We start from the raw sequence: 20,018 nt of genomic DNA, 5'->3' as shown, positions 1-20,018 counted from the left end.
GACCACTTCCTGAGCACTCAGATGACAGGCAGCAGCGTGACGGAGCTAATGAGACACAGGCCAGGGGACTGGCCGAACTAGAGCACTTCCTCACGGTCAGGTTCCACATGTTGCTCAGATGGAAAAGAGGATAAAGAAAATGCCTGTCGCATGCAGTATGAGACATTCTAGGATACAAATCTTCAAAGTCAGAGGCTTAAAAAAAAAAATGAAGCCAAGCTGCCCAAGTACTCATTGAATATCTACTGAGGCTTAGGATGTCATGTTGGTGAGACACTTTATTGAGCAAACGGGTCTCTGGCTTCCTCTGCAACTAAAAATATTTAACACCTGCCAAGTGACCCATCTGTATGTTTCAGAGGTATACCAGCAGGAAAGAGAACAGAAAAAGTCAAGATCAAGGCACCACTCTCCTGTAAGGCAAGAGCAAAAAGATCCCAGTGGGTTATGTTCAACAGACAAGTAATAAAACAAGGAGCCATCCTTGTCCACAAGTCTTCCAGACATCCCAGGCTTCAAGTGTTGTATCCTATTTTGTTCATTAAAGAACTTCTGTAGTCTATAAAAGTTTTCAAGTTTTCTGAATAGTTCTACCCAGTTGGTAACAATTACCCTGTCAGGTAAATTAACCAGCATTCTGGTTTATCAGTTTCTCTTGCCCAGCTGAGAGTCTATTACCTAAAAGTTTATCTGTTCTTGTGTTAGATGGTATAGCTGACAATTCAGTGAAAGAAGTTGGTCAAATCCCACAACAGACTACCAAAGAAATGTCTAATCACAAACATACAATTACTAGGGGCACCTGGGTGGCTCAGTCAGTTAAGCGTCTGCCTTTGGCTCAGGTTATGATCTCAGGATCCTGGGATCGGGCCTTGCATCGGGCCTGTTTCTCCCTCACCCTCTGCCTGCTGCTCTGCCTACTTGTGCTCTCTCTCTACCTCTCTCAAACAAATAAAGTCTTAAAAAAAATACAATTACTAACTTCAAATAGATTTTAAAGAGATTGTCTCTTAGGTAGGTTTTAATAGAAATCTTGAACAGTTAGGGAAAAAAAAGATAGCCTTAATGATTGGGCCAATAATAGAACATGACAAAAACACCAGAAAGTTCCGCACATACCCTCCTATCACAAGTCTAGTCAGAAAGAAACACATCGATAAGGAAGACAGAATTTTTAAAAAATAATTTACAAGGGAAATTCTTTATTACTTTCTCAGTCCTAAAATACCATCTTCCTTTAAAAAAAAATGTAAGACTGAATGAGAGATTATTTCCTTTACTGTTGCAAATACTGCAACAAACAAAAATTTTATCAACAAAGAGGTATCAATGTGATTTTTCTTTAAGCTTGAACACATGAGGGAGCAATAAAATAGATTATAAACCTCACATTTGACCTGATCTTATAAAAAGTCACTTCAACTGTCTTCAGTCCTGCTCTATCTGCAGAGAGATTTCTAGGACAGGTTTGTGTCATTCAGTCCATCCACAATAGGTTGGATAGGAGAGTCTGTAGTAACTGCCCGGATACCACACTGTATTCGGGGCTGCTTGACTGGCGTTTGGCTTTACATTCCAAGAGTACCTCCTTTGTGAATAGTCCTCTCCAGGGGGACCAGGAGGAGGGATATGGCCTCTCTGGTAAATGTTCTGGTTCTGTGAAAATTTTCTTAAAGAAAACAAAAAGTAATGTATTATTATTAGTTTTAATAAAATATCTTAATAAGCTTTATAAAATAATACACAAACACTCAGGCTCTACTGTCTTCTCCTTGTACAACCTTAGCAGATAAACTGCTTCATCTTTGGATTTCTTAGTTCTTTATAAAATGGAGGTAATACCTTCCATCTTCATGGGTGGTTTTCAAGGTAAATTAAGACAATGTATTTAAATTACCTACCATACACCTTGGCACACAATAGGTTCCCAAGAGCTACTCCAACCCTTCCCTACAGAGATAAATGCCCACACTTTTCTAATCAAATACTTTCTCCCCAAGTCCTGCAGAGTTGATGTAGACAGTATTAAGGTATTTATTTTTAAAAACAGAAAGCTGCTTTCATTGTATAAATACATATATAAATTAGCTATAAAGTATAGAAATTCTAATTATTAACTACACATGCAACAAATTTGGGAAATTAAGATTGAAATTTAATTGTTTCAAAAGCAAGATCTGTAAATGTAATATATCATACTGGAATTTTACTATTTTTCCTTATAATTTGTATTTACTCTTTAAATAACAACCTTCCTTATTCTGCAAACTTTACCACTATTAATAGAGCCTAAGAATGCAATATCCTTCTTGGTAATCATTTCAAACTTTTGGCTTAAACTAAGTTTAGAATCAGTGAAATTTTCCAAGTCATTTTCCCAACTGCCTCTGAAAATTCACATATTCCCTCCCATCCTATGCTTTATTTTCCAGCCCTGAATGCAAAATATGGAGCAAATGATACCTCTGGTCAGCTAGAAACATCGGTTTTCACCATTTTCATGTGTTTGCACTAATTTACAATATAAATTTCTATTTCAATTCTAGAAAAGAGGAGAGAAGAGATACCTTACTGACTGCTGCAAATCCTGGGTTTGGCTGTGGAAATGCCGAGAAGGTACTGGGTAACCCTGGGTCTGATGTAGGTTATACCAATGTCCTTGGTTAACAGGCTTATACAGTGGTGTGGACTGGTTAATAGTGGTGTGGACTGGTTCCATCATGTGTGTTACATCTTCAAAACCACTTGATCTGGATACACTGGAATCCCAATTCCTCAAAGAGAATGTTTCCACACAGTATTACTGGTTTCCAAATTCCGTAGCCAATTTAGTGACGATATTTTGGCCCATGAAAATAACAATCCCATCCTCCCCTCCCTGTTCCTTTAAAGTTCCCTGAGCAAGTAAATAAGGTACAAGAAGAATGAACACATACAACTTCAACGATGTAAAAACAGATCTCCCTAGCCATAGATCTCACATATAAAATGCAACTTACCTTCTGATGGGACCTTTCTGAAGGTCTTCAATATAGTTTTGTCTTTCCAAGCAATGTCCGCGGCACCTATTGAATACTGAAGAGTGGCTGAACTGTTAAAAATCACTACAAAAAGCAAATCTTTCCCAGAGAAAGAAGGTCAAAGCTGAAAGCCACTGACTAATCACTCAGGCAGTTATACCTCACTATTTCCAGATATATCCCTTTATAAACTTTTGGCAAAAGAATGTATTGTGTCAGAGCAAATGAATTACAAACATTTCTTTTTTCCAAAATCTGAGAAATTCATCTACATTTCCACCTTCAGCTTTTATAAAAAGAAAAAATAGTGACAACCCTTATACTTACATTCAATTGCATCATCTGGCCTCATGCCTTGTACATCAATCAAATATCTAACAAAACAACATAATTCAAGTCATTTATATATATGAATAGAAAAAAATCAAGTGTTTTCAAAAAAGGTCCAATTTCACTTACATATATAAAAATCCTAAGAAAATATTAGCACATCTAATCCCATAATTAAAGAATGATATATCAATGACCACAAAAAGGTTTTATTCCAAGGATGACCCAACTCTAGCAAATCTATTAATATAATTATTTACATTAATACAACAATTTAATTACTAAATGAAAGAGAAGAAAATAAAGGACCAAATTGGCAGATGTTAAAAAGGTATCTGATAAAAATACAACAGTTATTTTTGGGTTTGTTTTTTAAGATTTTATTTAAGAGACAGAGAGTTAGAGAGCAGAGCAGGGGGGAGTGGCAGAGGGAGAGGTAGAAGCAGGGTCCCTGTTGAGCAGGGAGTCCAACACGGGGCTCAATCCCAGGGCCCTGGGATCATGACCTGAACTGAAGGCAGATGCTTAACCTACTGAGCCACCCAGGTGCCCCACAACAGTCATTTTTATCAAAGTGTTTTGTATACTAGAAACAGGACACTTACTTAATATGACAGAGTATTTATCAGGAACCAACAACAGAAAAAGACAAATTGGGAAAAATACTAACTCAAATCTAAATACTATCTAACCAACACTATGGGCCAGAAGCTTAGGAGTCACTGCCACCGCCAGCCATTTCTCCCTCACCCTCACCTTCAACACACTACCAAGTCCTAACAATGAATAGCTCTAGAATATGTCCACATCTTTCCTCCCAAATGACCACCACACCCTGGTCCAAGCCACAGTCATGCCTTGATTTCTACAAAGCCTAACATTTCTCCTTGCTTCCACTCTTCCTCTCTACAGGATATTCTCCATTTGGCATCAAAAGGATGGCTAGATAATGCAACTGTGATTATGTTCTACATACTCACCCTTAACAAAAAACGTTCAATGGTTTTCAATTACTGTTAAGTCCAAACACAGACTCGCATGATCTAGCTCCTCCCCATACTTCCAGCTCCATTGTAAACTTTTTTTAAAGTAATCTTTGGCACTTGAACTCAAGACACCAAGATCAAGAGTCATATGCCCTTCTGAGTCAGCCAGGTGCCCCTTCACCTCCATTTTAAACTTTTATTTTTTTTTTTAAGTAATCTCAAAAAAAAAAAAAAAAAAAAAAAAAGTAATCTATACCGGGGCTCAAACTCCTGACCCTGAGATCAAGAGTCAAATGCTCTACCGACTGAGCCAGCCAGGCACTCCCACACCCAATGACCCCCCCCTTTTTAAACTTTTCTGCTCCATTTTAACATCGTATTTCCCATGGCCCAGCCTCCCTGGCTCATTCCAACACAGCATATGCTTTCCTATTATCAGTCTTTGCTGTTCCTTATGCCTAGAATTCTCTCCCCAGTGTCTAACAGTATCTAACCTCATCATCCTTCAGGTATCAGCCCAAACAACCCCAAAGAAACATTCTGTATTCTCCATGCTAAGGTCAAATCCCCCCATTAATATGCTCTCACGTACCATGTCCCTCTCTTTGGCATTTATCAGATCTGTAATTCCACATGCATATGTGTGATACCTGAATGTCTATTCATACTCTCTTGACTATTAAGAGTTCACAAAAGGCAAGTCAAGTCTCTGAGGTCTTTCTGCTAGCACCCAGCACAGTGCTTACACAGAGCAGACGCTCAGTCTTTTCTGAACGAACAAATCTATCAATACTTTGATTCAGAAATTCCATTCTGAGTGAAATTATCTGAGAAAATAGCATATATATTCAAATTTGTTCATACAGGAATGTTCACTGATTCAATGTTTTAAAATATTAAAAACTACTGACTTTTATGTTCATCAGAAAACAATGAAACATTTCAGCTTCTAAAAAAGAATGAGGTTTCCAAATATTTTCATAGGAAGATGTCCACAATATATTAAATTATAAAACAGGATGTCTAAATATTAACACCATTAAATTACATGTATATACTTATATCTGTCTGCATATTTAAGTCTGAAAAATACGTAGTAAATTATTACTGCTGGTAATCTCTGGGTGGGGAGCAAGACTGCTTTCTAAACTTTCATACATTTCAATACTGACTGCATTTTTTGCAACTAGCTTATGCTATTATTGTAAACAAAACAACTTAAACGTGGTCTGTCTCCTGGGGTTGGCAACTCACCTGCAGATGAGATAGCCAGTCCTGTTTAAACCGTGGGTACAATGAACACCAATAAGTTTGTCTACAAAATAAGGAATACAGAGTTAAATAAGTGAAGTAGATACACTTAAAACAAATTCTACTATTTTCTTTAGAGTACCATTTATTAGTTGCCACTACCACAACCCTGAAAAGGAAAAACTGATAAGGAGTGTGTTATTTTAGGAATATACTCTAAAGAATTATTTCACATAAAGTCGAAATTCACTGCCCCTGAGAAATTCTGCATAGTCCCTATTAGAAGCAATCGTGTAAACTGGGGAAGGCCTAGTCAGGTACTAATAGCCAGAATGGCATGGAGATGAACCCAGCTTCTTACTATAGAATGTCCATCAGTAACTGATTGAATTATAGAAAATGAATGCAAAAAACCCCTTGAAAAACAGGCTAGAAGAATCAAACTTTTTTTTTGAGTAAAACAAATCAAATGCCTTTTCTTTGGATACTGAATATGAAAAAGTACAGTTTCTGCAGGATTCTTGAATTCCCAAAGCACTTCCGTCCCTGCTCTCATTTGCTGCTCCTCATGCCCCACAGTCTGCGTGCCCGTGAAGCGCCCAGGAGAGCAGCGCTGCTCATATCTCCTGATGAAAAAGTCAGACTTGGTGACAGAAGCCCAAGCTGCAAAGCAGGCAGACAGAGCAAAGATTAGAATCAAGTCTAAGATTTTTCCAGCTATGACATAATATCTCTTAGTCCATCATTTAAAAAAATTACGTGAAAGGCGCCTGGGTAGCTCAGATGGTTAAGTGTCTGCTTTTGGCTCACGTCATGATCTCTGGGCCCTGGGACTGAGCTCCACCTCGGAATCCCGGCTCAGCACGGAGTCTGCTTCTCCCTCTCCCTCTGCCTCTCCCCCTACACGTGTTCTATCTCTCTGTCTCGAATAAAATCTTAAAAATGAAAATAAATTTAAAGTGTGTGAGAAATTAAATAAACGATTAAGTGTAGTTGATCTCTGCAAAATGTATGCCTGTGACTAGGTGGTGTCTGGTAGGAAAGCACTCGTCCCCTGCCTGGGTTACTGTTTCCCTACCTCTAAATCTTGTCTATTTCAAGTAATTCTTCATATGGAAGATGTGGATCTTCCTAAAATACAAACTCGTAGGATTGCTCCCTCGCTTAAAAATCTCCATTTGGGGGACGCCTGGGTGGCTCAGTGGATTAAGCCACTGCCTTCAGCTCAGGTCATGATCCCAAGGTCCTGGGATCAAGTCCCGCATCGGGCTCCTTGTTCGGCAGGGAGCCTGCTTCTCTCTCTGCCTCTCTGCCTGTTTGTGTGCTCTCTCTCTCCTTCTGACAAATAAATAAATAAATAAAATCTTAAAAAAAAAAAAAAATCTCCATTTGGCATAGAAAAAAGCCCAAACTTTCAGCAAAGTATTTAGAACTCTTTAAAAATGGTATCATCAGTCTCTCCATCTGAACTGTATGTCCACAATGATTCAAACCAGGACTTCCAGGGACCTCCCTGATCCACCTCCTCCTGCCCCCCTTCCTAGAACAGACCCCATTTGCTACGGCCCTGACCTCACACACGTTCCCCACCGCAGCTGCGCCGAGCATAGTCCTGCCTCAGGGGCTTTGCACCTACTATTCCCTCTGCTTGGCAACACTCTGTCCCCCCAAACTTCCCAGATATCCAATGGTTCCTCATTTCTTTTAAGGCTCTACTCAAATGACATCTTAATAGAGAGGCCTTCCCTGATCACCCAACACAGGCCCTCACTTCTGAATCCTGTTCGTTATTCTCCAAAGCACGTCATCACCATCTAACATTTCCTATAGTTACTTATTTATCCCTGTCCCCCACTAGAATGCAGAGTATAGAAGGGCAAGAACTTTCTTCCGTTCTGCTTCCTAGAACAGTGCCTTTAACTTAAAAGGTGTCCTATAAATGTTTGTTGAAATTCAACAGGTGAATTCTATGCCCTTTCACGCTATCCTCTGGTCATTACAGAGGCTGCCGCTCCTGGGCACAAGGTCAAGGCCTGTGCCTTTTGCACTTGTTCCCCAAACCTGAATATTCCTTTTCTCATTCTGGCAAAATCCTCTTCCCCACAGCCTAGCTCAAATGCTATCTCCTCGGTCAGGCCTCCCTCAGCCTCTCCTCCATATTCCTGTTACACTTAATTCTTTTATTATAATTAACCTACTCTCTTACAGTTACCACACATTTGTCTTCCCGGATACTGTCAGTTTCTAATGACCCTCTGTATCCCTGGGCCCTGCCAACAAATCTAAAAGGCTCTCAGCATTTACTGAATCAAGGTATTTTCTGAGCCTCTACTGGCTCCAGGGAGTGAAGAGTGGAGCGTCCTCCTCTTCATCAGGGAGCCTGGAGACTGTGGGAGGGGCTTAGAGCAGAAGGAGCCAAAATGGATCAAAAGCAAGCTCTCCAGACTGCCAGGGCTGAGAGCTCAGTGAAGTCAGCATAACACAGGCAGGAGACCAACATGGGACAGCACGTGAACAAACAAGACTGACGGCCCTGTTCACACGGACTCACGGAACCGAAGGGATACTGTACAGCAGCCACACACACAGGAGCCGGGGAGCCACGAGCAGCCCGGCAGCCGCACCCTAACGTCCTACGAGGCGATGTTTCCGAGACGAGTTAATACAAATCAGAGTCTACCTCTTGCACAGATGCCGTGATTGTCAGAGGCAGGGCCAAGCCTCCCAAGTTTTAAAGTACAGGGAAGATCTGGGAGCAGGGCTTAAGATATTGAAAAGCCAGTGCCTGCATGAGGCAACCAGGTTACAGTTTGAAAAATTATCTTAAAATTCCCATCTCTTTCTCTCTCGCCTGCCATCCCCTATTTTCCCACCTCTATCTCTATTTTTTCTCTCCTACTCCGTTTTATGTGTCTGTGTATATATATGGAATATTTACTCTCTGTCATATTTACTTAACAAAATATAGGCTCCTCAAGCGAAATTTAGAGAACAAAATGAGCACTTGGTCCTATAGATTGGTGGCTTTTTCCAAAGACTAAAGATTCCTCAGTCTTAAAATATGGCAAATACCACCTTCTTTCTGATAGCCAGGTACAGAAATAGGTAGGTGGATCCTTAAAATTCAGAAGCTAATAGCTTGCTAGGATCTATTGCCCACGGAGTAAGACAGATTTTGAAGCAGGAACAAGAAACGCCAGCTTTTTAGGTCCTTCCTTGTCTGAAGGAGAGGTGGAAGTGTCCTCCGCATCTGTACCCAAAGTGGAAAACCAGCAGGAACATCTGAGATGTGCACAATGGAGAGGCCATGCCCCGGGCGCACCTTGTTTTGCTCTGCTTCCCGAGCTCCGTCTCACTCCAAACCTCTCCCTTTTGTCGTCTCTTTTATATACACTAAGACCTTGACATCTTTTTTCCTTGTTTTTGGCAGGGGGTCACACAAGCCATGCTCCCCATACCCTTTGACCCAATACCCTGACTTCCTTAACCTTTCCCCTCACACCTCTCACCTCTGAACCAATAAATGAGATAAAAGAATGTTTTTATTTTAGTATATATTTCCCAAACATTTTAAAAGGAGATGAGGAAGCTAGTTCACATTTCTCATTAAAGCCATTTGTCAAACTAAATTAATTTGTGACCATAAAAGGAAGAACACCTCAATCTATCTCCACCATCTGACATTTCTACCTTAACGTTAGCAAACACAAGCCTAATGTTAAAACTATTAAACACACTAGAAGTCCCAGCCCCATTCAAAATGCATACCAAAGTTCAGGTAAAAGAAAAAACAGCAACAAACTCACCGTTATCTCTATTTTCTTTTAAAAACTCGTTAACAGCACATTTGAATTTAAAAATAGTGTCGTCATCAGGCACCTGATGCCCAATTGTATAAATTTTTAAGTAAGGAATAGTTTCTGGAAAGTCCTATAAGGCAAAACCATGAAAATGCATATTATTACATGTGTAAGGAAAGAAGTAAAAAGTAACCAGAGAAGCCAGAATATAAACCAAGAGATTATTAATAAACATAGTTTGTCAGTAATTCTGATAAAAAAGCCATTTTTCCCAAGCTGTTCCAACCAGGAAGTACCATCTGATTTTCACTGAAACTATAGAATGGAGAATAAAAAAACCCTACAGAATGGACAGGCAATAGGCATACAAACCAGAAAGCTGAGTCCATATGAATAAATGCATATAAAATGATGAGTAAGTAGCTCTACTAAATATTTTATATCTTAAGGGTTATTAGGCAGCTGTGATTTAAGCAGAACAGGAGAACAGTGTCAGAAAAACTTGGATTTTGTATTGTAGAGCAAGCAAACTGCAGGCACTGTTGAGAACTGGTATTCTTGGGGTGGGAGAAATTAGACACCAATAAAAGATGAGGTTAAATGAAAATCCTGTAGTTCTGAATTAAAATGGAAAGTACTAGTATGAACCTATGATTTGTTTTATATTAAATAACACACAAACACACATTTCCTAGCCCTGAGCCCAGAAGAAGCCTACATACAACTAATGTCATGTCCAAAGGACTCAAGAGCCACCCTGAGAAGCAACTGGGCAAAGACAGGGCCTCAATTTGCGCCTCAATGAGAATAATAGCTGCAATGAAGTCCACAATGATAGAAAAAGTAAATAAATAAAATTTATTGGTTACCACCAGAGGATATTAGTGCATCAACTCATCATTTTGACGCCTGTTAAATACAAGGAAAGAAACATGCTTCTACAACTGGGCAACCAAATAGATGAGGAGGAGGAGGAAGCTTCTCTTGATAAAAATATACCCAGCTCATAAATGAAAAAGGAATAGAATTCATTATTTTTTGAAGTCCCAAATGAATTAATGGATGTAGGTATCAATCATCAATGACTACTAGTATCACAGAAAGAGATAATCACTTCTATGTCTCCACAGAACACATCATCATTCCTGAAACTGTCTTGCCAAAAACAAAAACAAAAACAACACAACAAACAAACAAACAAAAACCCAAACAAGCCTGAATCTGATCAAGCCTCTAGGTCCAACTACCAATTTATAGGAAAAAAAAGGACTAAAGAATATGTTAACAACACACGGGGAGGGAATCATCAAATCAGAATGAACAAAATACCTGGTTTCTCCAAAAAATAAAATTCACCAGGGGGGAAAAAAAAGTGAGAGAGACATAGAGGGAGAACCTACAGACTAAATAAGACGTGAGAGACCTAATAATCCAAGTGTGGACCTTATTTGGATTTAATTCAAGCTCTTAAAAAACATTTTTTATGACACTTAGAAGACAACTGAAAATTTGAGCACTGACTGGTTATTGAATGCTAAATAATGATAGTAAAAAATGTAAGTCCTACATTTTAAATATAAATACCAAAAATATACAGGTTAAATTATATGATCTATGGGATCTGCTTCAAAATAATATGGGATGGGGGTGAAACCAGTAGGTGTACAGATGAAACACGATAGCCATCAATTAATAAAGATTAAAGCTGGATGAGTTCGTGGGTGTACAATGATTACCCAAAGTATTATGTCTGTTTCTGTATATTTTTAAAACTTGTGATAAGTGTTTAAAAACAAAACGACAACGGAAAACAGTCTGATGGTTTCTCGAAAGTTTCTAAACATAAAACTATCATGATCCAGTAACTCCATTCCTACCTATACATCTAGAGGAGCTGAAAGCAAGGCTCTGACCCAGTACTGGTACACCAGTATTCACAGCAGCATTATTCACAATAGCCAAAAAGTGGAAATAACTCAAGCGTCCATCAAAGGTGAACAGATAAACAAAATAGTGAATGTACTCATAATGGAGTATTACTCAGCCATAAAAAGGAGTGACATTTTGTTACATGGATGAACCCTGAAAACATTATGTTTAGGGAAGTAAGTCGGACACTGGACAAGTATTGTATGATTCCACTTATATGAAGTACTTAGAATAGTCAAATTCACAGAGACAGAAACTAGCATAGAGGTTACTGCTGCAGAGAGAGGAAGTGGGATTATTTAATGGGTATAGTTTTGGTTTAGGATGATGAAAAAGTTCTGGTTAAAGACAGTGATAATGGTTACATAACATTGTCAATGTATTTTAATGCCACCAAATCGTATGCTTATGAACGTTTAAGATGATTATTTATGTGTATCTGACCACAATAAAAAAAAAAAACAACCAAGAGGAATAACTGAATTCAAGTGTCAATTCTTCCTTTTTTGAGACTCAAGTTCTATCATCTATAGAATGAGCAATTGCAATCATCTATCCTCTGAGCTTAGTGCAGAGTAAGCACTCGGCAGGAGAGGTCAGTACTGCTAATGCTTCATCAGCAAAGGACTGTTGCGAGGATTAACTAAGTTAAAGCATGTAAAAGTACTTTTTAAATAGCAAACTGCTTTACAAATATTAATAAACATTAGGGGTTACTATTTCCAAGGCCATGAAATTGGTCACAAGGATAATTCCCTCCCACCAGGATGCCACACAGGCCAAGAGATTATATGGGCTCTTTTATCAAGAGATACTAGGAAAAGAAAAGCATGAAATTTAGAGAACAGTTGTCTTTTACCACAATGCTCACATGCTCAGGCAACTGCTTAAAATAAGTGCTAAAGACATAATGGATATTCATTTCTTGCTACTATAGTTACTGAAAATTTATTTCATTTTCAAAATATGGAACACAGAAGCTTATAGAATTTCTTCAGCACATACAGAGTCTACTATCCAATATTACAGTTTATAGTTCCTGTCTTTAATCTCATTTTGAGACACCAATTAGAAATATGTACTTAAGGAAACCACTAAGTTCCCTTTTTGAACTATTACCCATGGAAGAAAGCCAACATTCACCTTAGCATAAGACGGCAATTCCTGAATTACTATGCATTATTATAGTAGCAGAAAGTAGGTTCTTTTCAATGAAGGGTTCCATTTACCTCTGGTTTATAATAGCGGTGAGTATAAGTTAAATCAATAATTAGTCCAAGTTCTTCATTCTGTTTTTGGATTTTGTTAAAAAGATCCAAGGGTGAAAAACGTTCTTCTGGAGCAAGGTGCTTTTCAAAACTCTGTTAGAATGAAATAAAAAGAGCAAACGTGTGCTTAAAATCCTTTTCCATTTATTCAAGCCTTGTGATGCCAACACAACAGATTTAAAGCAAAGTTTCCACTCTGCTGGAATTTACAAGCTACGTTACAATCCTTTCTTCTAGAGATGAGAGGGAAGAAAATAAGCTCACTTCTTTGTATTTCTGTGTTTGTTTTATGTTGATCTCCCAACCAGACTTTAACTCTCAGAAGGCAGGGACCACATCAATTCTGCCCACCACTGTATGTCCAGCTCCACACAGAACACCTGTAAATAGGTACTTTTAAGTACCTCTTGAGTACTTACATATACAAAAGGTGGCTTTTATTGCTAAATATTCTTTTATGTATTTGACTTATTTACATACTCTGCTCATTGGTCTGTTTGGTTATTCAAATGCCACCAACACACTTTTTTTTTTTTTTGTTATTAACAGACTAGCTTTTACAGCAGTTCCAGGTTCAAAGCAAAACTGAGCAGAAAGCAGAGTTCCCTCTTATACCCTTTCTCCTTTACCCCCACACAGCTTCCCCCCATCAACATTCCATACCACTGTGGTCCATTTGTTAGAATGGACCAACACTGACATGTCATTTTCAAATCAGTATGTAACATACATTCTATGGGTTTTGACCGATGTATGACCTATATTTACCCTTATAAAGATTTTTTTTTTTTTATTTGACAGACAGAGAGAGAGAGAGAGATCACAAGTGGGCAGAGCGGCAGGTAGAGAGAGAGGGGGAAGCAGGCTCCCTGCTGGGCAGAGAGCCCGATGTGGGGCTCGATCCCAGGACCCTGAGATCACGACCTGAGCCGAAGGCAGAGGCTTAAGCCACTGAGCCACCCAGGCGCCCCTATATTTACCCTTATAATATCACACAGAATAGTTTCACTGCCCTGAAAATTCCCTGTGCCCTAGCAACACTTTTAATATAGGCTTAATACCTGGCAGGGCTACATGATCCCTTCCACCATTATTCCTCTTTCTCAGAATTTTCTTGGCTATTTAGGTTTACTTTTCTCTATGAGTTTTAGAATTGCCCTATTTGAGATGATGTTAAATTTATAATAAATTAATTAGGAAGATTTGACAGATTGATGATGTTGTCTTCCACACAATACTGTGAAAGTTTTGAAGAGTAAATTAATTACAGTAAGGCATACAATCTCTCCAGTAAGCTTTTTTTTTTTTTTTTAAGATTTAATTTATTTACTTGGCAGAGAGAGACACAGCAAGAGAGGGAACACAAACAGGGGGAGTGGGAGAGGGAGAAGCAGGCTTCCTGCTGAGCAGGAAGCCCAATGTGGGGCTCGATCCCAGGATCCTGGGATCATGACCTGAGCCAAAGGCATACACCCAACGACTAAGCCACCCAGGCGCCCTGTCCAGTAAGCTTCTTGCAGACTTAGGGCCGATGGATCAAATATCATCTCTAGTTGTGTGAACAACTAACTTTAAATAACTAATTTAAGTCACAAACCCTTTAGGAAGACTTCCCGTCTGTTATCAATTCCCCCTCCTCTGAAATCCTTGATATTTCTTGCCATGGCATTTATGTGATACTTAACGTACTCTAATTTATATTCCAATGTGCCTGAGAACTGAGTGTCAAGTACTGGGACTGCTTTTCTTTGGGTGACTTCCATGAAACACACAAGAAATCAATGTCACATTTTACTCCCTGACTCAGAGCATGAGTAAGACCTGCAGTGGAGTGGTTATGCAGCTCTGTCATCCCCTTTACAGGGCCTAAATAACCGTATCATACAGGAAAGATTTGTGGCTGTGTGGAGGAAGGGAAACCACAGAGTCTTCCTATCTTCTATCTTGCTGATGTACTTTTAGGCAAGAGACTAAGCAGGGACTCTGGTAGAACCTCAGGAATCCACTTTTAGAGGCCATGGAGTAGGGAGTTAGGGAATTAGGAAAATCACACAGAGGAAAGGAGAAACATAGGAGATAATTCACAGTAACTGCAAATGGGAGGGGGTGTCCATTCCACAAATATTTGCTAATATTTATTACATGCTAAACATTGTTCAACTTATTCAACAGCACCATGCTTGGTGTTGATGGATGTGAATGAGAACCATATGTTTACCTTTATGAAAAGACTAGTTTTTAAGTCTAGATGCAGAAGAACTAACATACAGGTGAGAAAGGAACTCTGACCTATGAGTCACAAACTAAATAAATTCCCAATATATTCAAAGTAGGCTTTTCCAGATACCAATCCATTCTATGCTGGGCAGTTTAATGAGACATAAGTCTCTTCTCATTCTTTTTATACTAGCCAAATGCTATCCCCACCTATTCCTTCCTTAGTTCAAACAAAAACACAATTTTCAGGATCTCCTTGCTGAAATCTTGACTTACTAATCCACAGCATTGGGGTTTTTGGGGTGTTTATTGGTTATGATGATGGAAGTGAAGGGGTCTTATTAGCATTTAGTGAACAGGGGTTATGAAAGCTAGAAATCTTGACAAATTCCTTACAGTCCTACAAATGTGTCTCACACTTGAATTACATTTTTTTTTTTAAATAAGAGACTTTATTGCCCTGCAATTAAGAGTATTCAAATAGGGGCACCTGAGTGGCTCAGTCGGTTAAGCATCTGCCTTTTGCTCAGGTCATGATCCCAGAGTCCTAGGATCAAGCCCCATGTCTAGCTAGCTCCCTGCTCAGGGGGGAGCCTGCTTCTCCCTCTCCCTCTGCCCCTACCCCTGCTTGTGCACATGTTCTCTCTCTCTCTCTCAAATAAATAAAATCTTTAATAATAATAAAAAAATAAAAATATTCCAACACGTGTTTTTCTACATAACTTGTGAGTGATCAACATTAACTAAAATATTAATTTTCATCATCTGCTTCACTTCATGTCTTCTTGACCAAGTCTTCATTTTTCATTCCAACTGCATGTCTTTGAGGCAATGAAGAATTTTTTACCACCTTAGTTATGGACTGGAACATTCATTCCCCTGCAGCTACCTAAATGCTCATTACATGCAGCTGTGCTCCTAGTCATTTTATCGCAGCCATCCTCGGACACGTTTTCAGAAAACATCACGACGACCTTCATTCAGCTTCACCTCACAGGCTCTGCTGCACCTCGAAGACCCCCACAACCCCAGAGACACTGCTGCTGGCCTGCATGGCCAATGGTGCCTCAGGGTGCGCCCTCCTTCAGGGGCCACCCAGAGAATGACTTTGGAATATCCTATTCAATGCTCGTACAGGTGAAATACTGTTTCACAATTATCCAAGCCTTAGAACCTAACTTCATTTCACAAATAAACACGAGTTTTTTGGCCTAGTTTTAAAGTACATTGACTTTTCCAAGACAGTAATCACATTAACAGCCAAGTAAAGATCGTATACTAGGTTTTATTTGAAAATCTATTAAGAGCTGTTCACTATCATGGAAATTTCTGCCAGCAAGGCAAGAAAACCCACCTAGTTCAACCTGGATTTGCAGTTTTTGTATTCATGATGGAAGTAATTGACTATGTTTTTATTTCTAAAATAGGCATGCCTAAATACTTACATACTGAAATTAATACATATTACTTTTTCATAAATTACTTCATTTATTGTGTATGTTATTGGTTTCAGCATTACATTGATTTTTTTTCTTTAAAATTAAGTATGGAAGTAGTATTTATCTATGAATTTTATTTCAGAATAGTAAAGGGGATGTAACAAAGTTAACAAAGTATTTGCTATTAAAAAGGGAAAATGGAAGGGTGCCTGGCATAGAGCATATGACTTCTATTTTTTCTGTCCCTGAGATCAAGACCTGAGCTTGGATCAAGAGTCAGACACTTAACCAGCTGAGCCACCTAGATGGCCCTGAGCATGGGACTCTTGACCTTGGGGTTGTGAGTTCAAGCCCCACACTGGATACAGAGATTACCATACAAAATAAAAACTTTTTAAAAAAGGACGGTGGGGGGGAGCGCCTGGGTGGCTCAGTTGGTTGAGCGGCTGCCTTCGGCTCAGGTCATGGTCCCAGACTTCCGGGATCGAGTCCCACACTGGGCTCCCAGATCCTTGGGGAGTATGCTTCTCCCTCTGACCTTCTCCTCTCTCATGCTCTCACTCATTCTCTCTCAAATAAATAAAAATCTTTAAAAAGGGGCGGGGGGCGGAGAAACAGAGTGTGACATGCTCGAGCACAAGTATCTACACCATGAATTCGGATTTGTGAAAGAATACTGAATTTACTTTTGCTCACCTTTTTTAAAGGAACTTTGAAAGCAATGAAACGAGTCCCAGGCATCCGTTGTCCAATTGGGAGGTAGTCTTTCCACCTATTAATACATTTTTTGTTAGCCAAATTTTATGTTAGCCTGTCTCCCTGAATAGAATGAAGGCTCCCTGTAAATGAAAACCATAGCCCACACAGTAGGTCCCCTCTTCTCTTTGCTTTGAATTTTGCTGTTCCACTTACTCAACACCACCTAGTAACAACTTCCACTCTCTCAGACACAAGGCAACAAAACAGTGCAAAAGTCTCAACAAGTAAGGCAGATTTAAAGCCAGAGTTGGCCAGTACTGTTGTATCCCTGATAAAACCTAGACCAATCCTGAATACTAAGATGTCATTAATACCTACCTGTCGACTGAAATAATTTAAATTCAGTTCACTTCACAGTTTTAGTCCTTATACAACTGATGCCATCAAAATCAATCAATAGGAAACTTCAAGTTCATATTTTAAAAGACAACCTGATAGAAAAGGGGCTGTGAACTTCACTTAGTAATGTTAGGAATCACAGCGAAAAGTGATACTTGAGCTGATGTCTGTAGGATGAGTTAGTTAAATAAGGTTAATTCAGTATAGCTGAAGCACAGAAAGTGAGGACAAAAGTGGCACAAGATGGGGCTGGAGAAGCAAAAGAAGAGTCTAGACTATGCAGAGTCTTAAAGACCATGGTAAAGAGTTTCTTTTTATTCTTAAAACAATGTTTTTGATATATGTTTTTGAGCAATATTTGAACTAGTCTATTAAAATGACTTTTTGTGTGAAGAATGGATTGGAAGGAAACAAGAGTAGATAAACGTACACTAGTTAGGACTTAACCGCAACAGATCAAATTCTGTATGTGGATGCTGACAGAAACTGACAGGTTAAAGATATTAAGGAGATAAAATGAAAGGGACCTGATGTAGAAGATGGAAGGAAAGGAAGGGCTCAAGGAATACAAGAGTTCAATGCACACACAAGCAAAGCCTCAAAATTAATCATTTGTACAGAAGCAGCTATCTCAAATGAGACGTGTTAGGAAGCAACAGTATCCCCTCTATGATTCCTAGAAACATTATAAATCAACTTTTTCGATGGAAAAGTTCGGATGTCCTGGTGGGTTTTTTCGCTCGAACTAGGTTCTTATTAGTCATATTTGCTGTGCCAAAATAACACAGCTGAGGAGCTGAGGGAGACTCCAATTTGGTAATTAAGGGGTCGTCCCCAACATTGGCAGTCCCATCTTAAGCCATCCCTCCGCATTTTACCGGAAAAGCAATGGCCAGAGCCTCGCTTTCAACAGAATGGGGAAAAATCAGAACCTCACAGATGATCGGATACCGTGGGCGGAACAGCTAGAGCATCGTGCCTCCCAGCTGGGGCGGACCACAAGCCTTCGGCGGGGACAGGGGCGGGCAAACACCACAAGAGATGGGGCCGAGGCCCAGGAGCTCGGAGCTGGAGGGCCACGCCCCGGGGCCAAGGCAGATTACCTTTCCGGGACGTGGTTTCCGCGCTTCTTCTTGGCTGAGCTACGTCCAGAGAACGCGCGTCCCTGGCCCCAGCCGCCGCGGGCATGATGCCACTGGCTCATCTGGGCCCCAAGATGCCGCCCACCCAACGGCAAGAGCGACAAAGCCGCCAGCCCAGCGCCTTCGATGCCAAAACAAGATCCGGGACCGGAAGCGAATAGGCAACAACCCACGTCGTTCCCGGGCCCTTTGCTATTGCGCACGCGCCACCGACAGTCGTGATGACGTAACCACGCAGGCCGGCCGACTATAGTTTGATTACTAAACAGGAGTTGGGAAACTACAGTGCCCTCCTAAGCTGGGGGCCAGTAGCACAGGTTTGATGAGCATGTTGGTGCACTTCAGAATTCAAACAGTGCAGGATATGGAGTGAAAGTTAAGTCCCACTCTTCCAGTTCCTTGTGTGGTTCTTCCAGATATTTTCCAACTGCTCACATTCACACTTACTCTGTGTGTGTGTGTGTGTGTGTGTGTATGTATATATATATATATATATATATATATAAACATATGTAGGTATCTCCTATTTTATACAAAAGCAATGTAGTATATGTATCCTACAATCTATTTTGGATGCTGATTTTCCCAATTTATGCATACATCTGCTCTATTCTTTTCAATGCCTGGTATGCATAGTATTTCATTGATTATAAGAAACATAATCTGTATAACCAGTCCAATACTGATGGACTTTTTGGTTTTTTCAGGTTTTCGTTCTGTATTACAGACAGGCTGCAATATGAATGCCCTGAAATATGTATACATCTATATCTGAATCCTTAGAAGTGGAATTGTTGGAGTGAAGGATATGTAGACTCAAATTTTTCAAAGATACTGCCTCACTGCCCTCCAAAAATATTGTATCAGCCGTACTCTCACTCACAGTGAAACTATTATTGGATTGTTATCACGCACCTTAGAGTTTCACATTAGAGGTGGACAGTAGGTATTTAGGTTTTAGAAAAAACAAAAAAATAAATAAGAGTAGAAGCTCAAGTCTAAGATTTCCACACAGTATCAGGCATAGGGATCTGTACCTGCTAGAAAAACTTAATTTCTGCTATATGTGGAACAGCAAAGGACAACATGTTCTACAGTAGGTCTGAAGGCAGAATAAAGTGCTAAATTGCAGGCTGGGTTTTTTTGTTATTTGTATTTTTTAGTTTCTAATTTCTGAGAGTATTTTATATACACTGTTAGTCTTCACAACCTTTTGAGATCTGGACAAACTGAGGGTCAGAAAGATCAGAGTTATTGAATAAATGACTAAATGAATGGGTAAAAAGATCACTAGCTTTAACAATTCTGGGATAATCATATTCTAATCAAGTTTATATCCACAAGCATTTATAATTCTGAACACTTACACATAATGTAAAACAGGTCAATCTTATCAATTGCTATTTGGAAAAAGAAAAGATTTAAGATAGAACAGCACATTTGCAAACTTAAAATTAGGTACATTCAACTTTGGTGCTCAATCAAAATATTTTTTTGAATTATGAAAAAAAATATTCAATAGGCATGGAGTAGCCAAA

At 39.4% G+C, this 20,018-nt stretch overlaps 1 protein-coding gene across 1 annotated transcript; it reads right to left on the bottom strand.

Moving 5' to 3' along the window:
• Positions 1-1,310: 1,310 nt before the first annotated feature.
• DUSP11 (dual specificity phosphatase 11) lies at positions 1,311-18,666 on the bottom strand. The gene is made up of 9 exons (XM_032873616.1): positions 18,442-18,666; positions 16,937-17,012; positions 12,546-12,677; positions 9,394-9,517; positions 5,591-5,651; positions 3,348-3,394; positions 3,000-3,075; positions 2,568-2,774; positions 1,311-1,669 (listed from the first exon to the last, which is right to left on the bottom strand). Exons 1-9 carry the CDS (start codon positions 18,540-18,542, stop codon positions 1,474-1,476), a joined length of 1,020 nt encoding a protein of 339 aa, XP_032729507.1. The 5' UTR covers positions 18,543-18,666; the 3' UTR covers positions 1,311-1,473.
• Between the last annotated feature and the right edge of the window lie 1,352 nt (positions 18,667-20,018).

This window comes from Lontra canadensis, unplaced genomic scaffold (genome assembly GCF_010015895.1).
Source record: "Lontra canadensis isolate GAN:19392208 unplaced genomic scaffold, GSC_riverotter_1.0 scaffold50, whole genome shotgun sequence".
Lineage (NCBI taxonomy): Eukaryota > Metazoa > Chordata > Mammalia > Carnivora > Mustelidae > Lontra > Lontra canadensis.
The sequence above is the reverse complement of the archived record's forward strand: the minus strand, read 5'-3'. Positions and strand labels throughout refer to the sequence as shown.

Coding starts and splice junctions, on each gene's coding strand:
- DUSP11 (XM_032873616.1), bottom strand. CDS start 18,542: ATGAGCCAGTGGCATCATGCCCGCGGCGGCTGGGGCCAGGGACGCGCG. Junction 9,518..12,545: donor ACCGCTATTATAAACCAGAG/GTAAATGGAACC, acceptor TTTGCCTTATAG/GACTTTCCAGAAACTATTCC. Junction 5,652..9,393: donor AAAAGAAAATAGAGATAACG/GTGAGTTTGTTG, acceptor CTTATTTTGTAG/ACAAACTTATTGGTGTTCAT.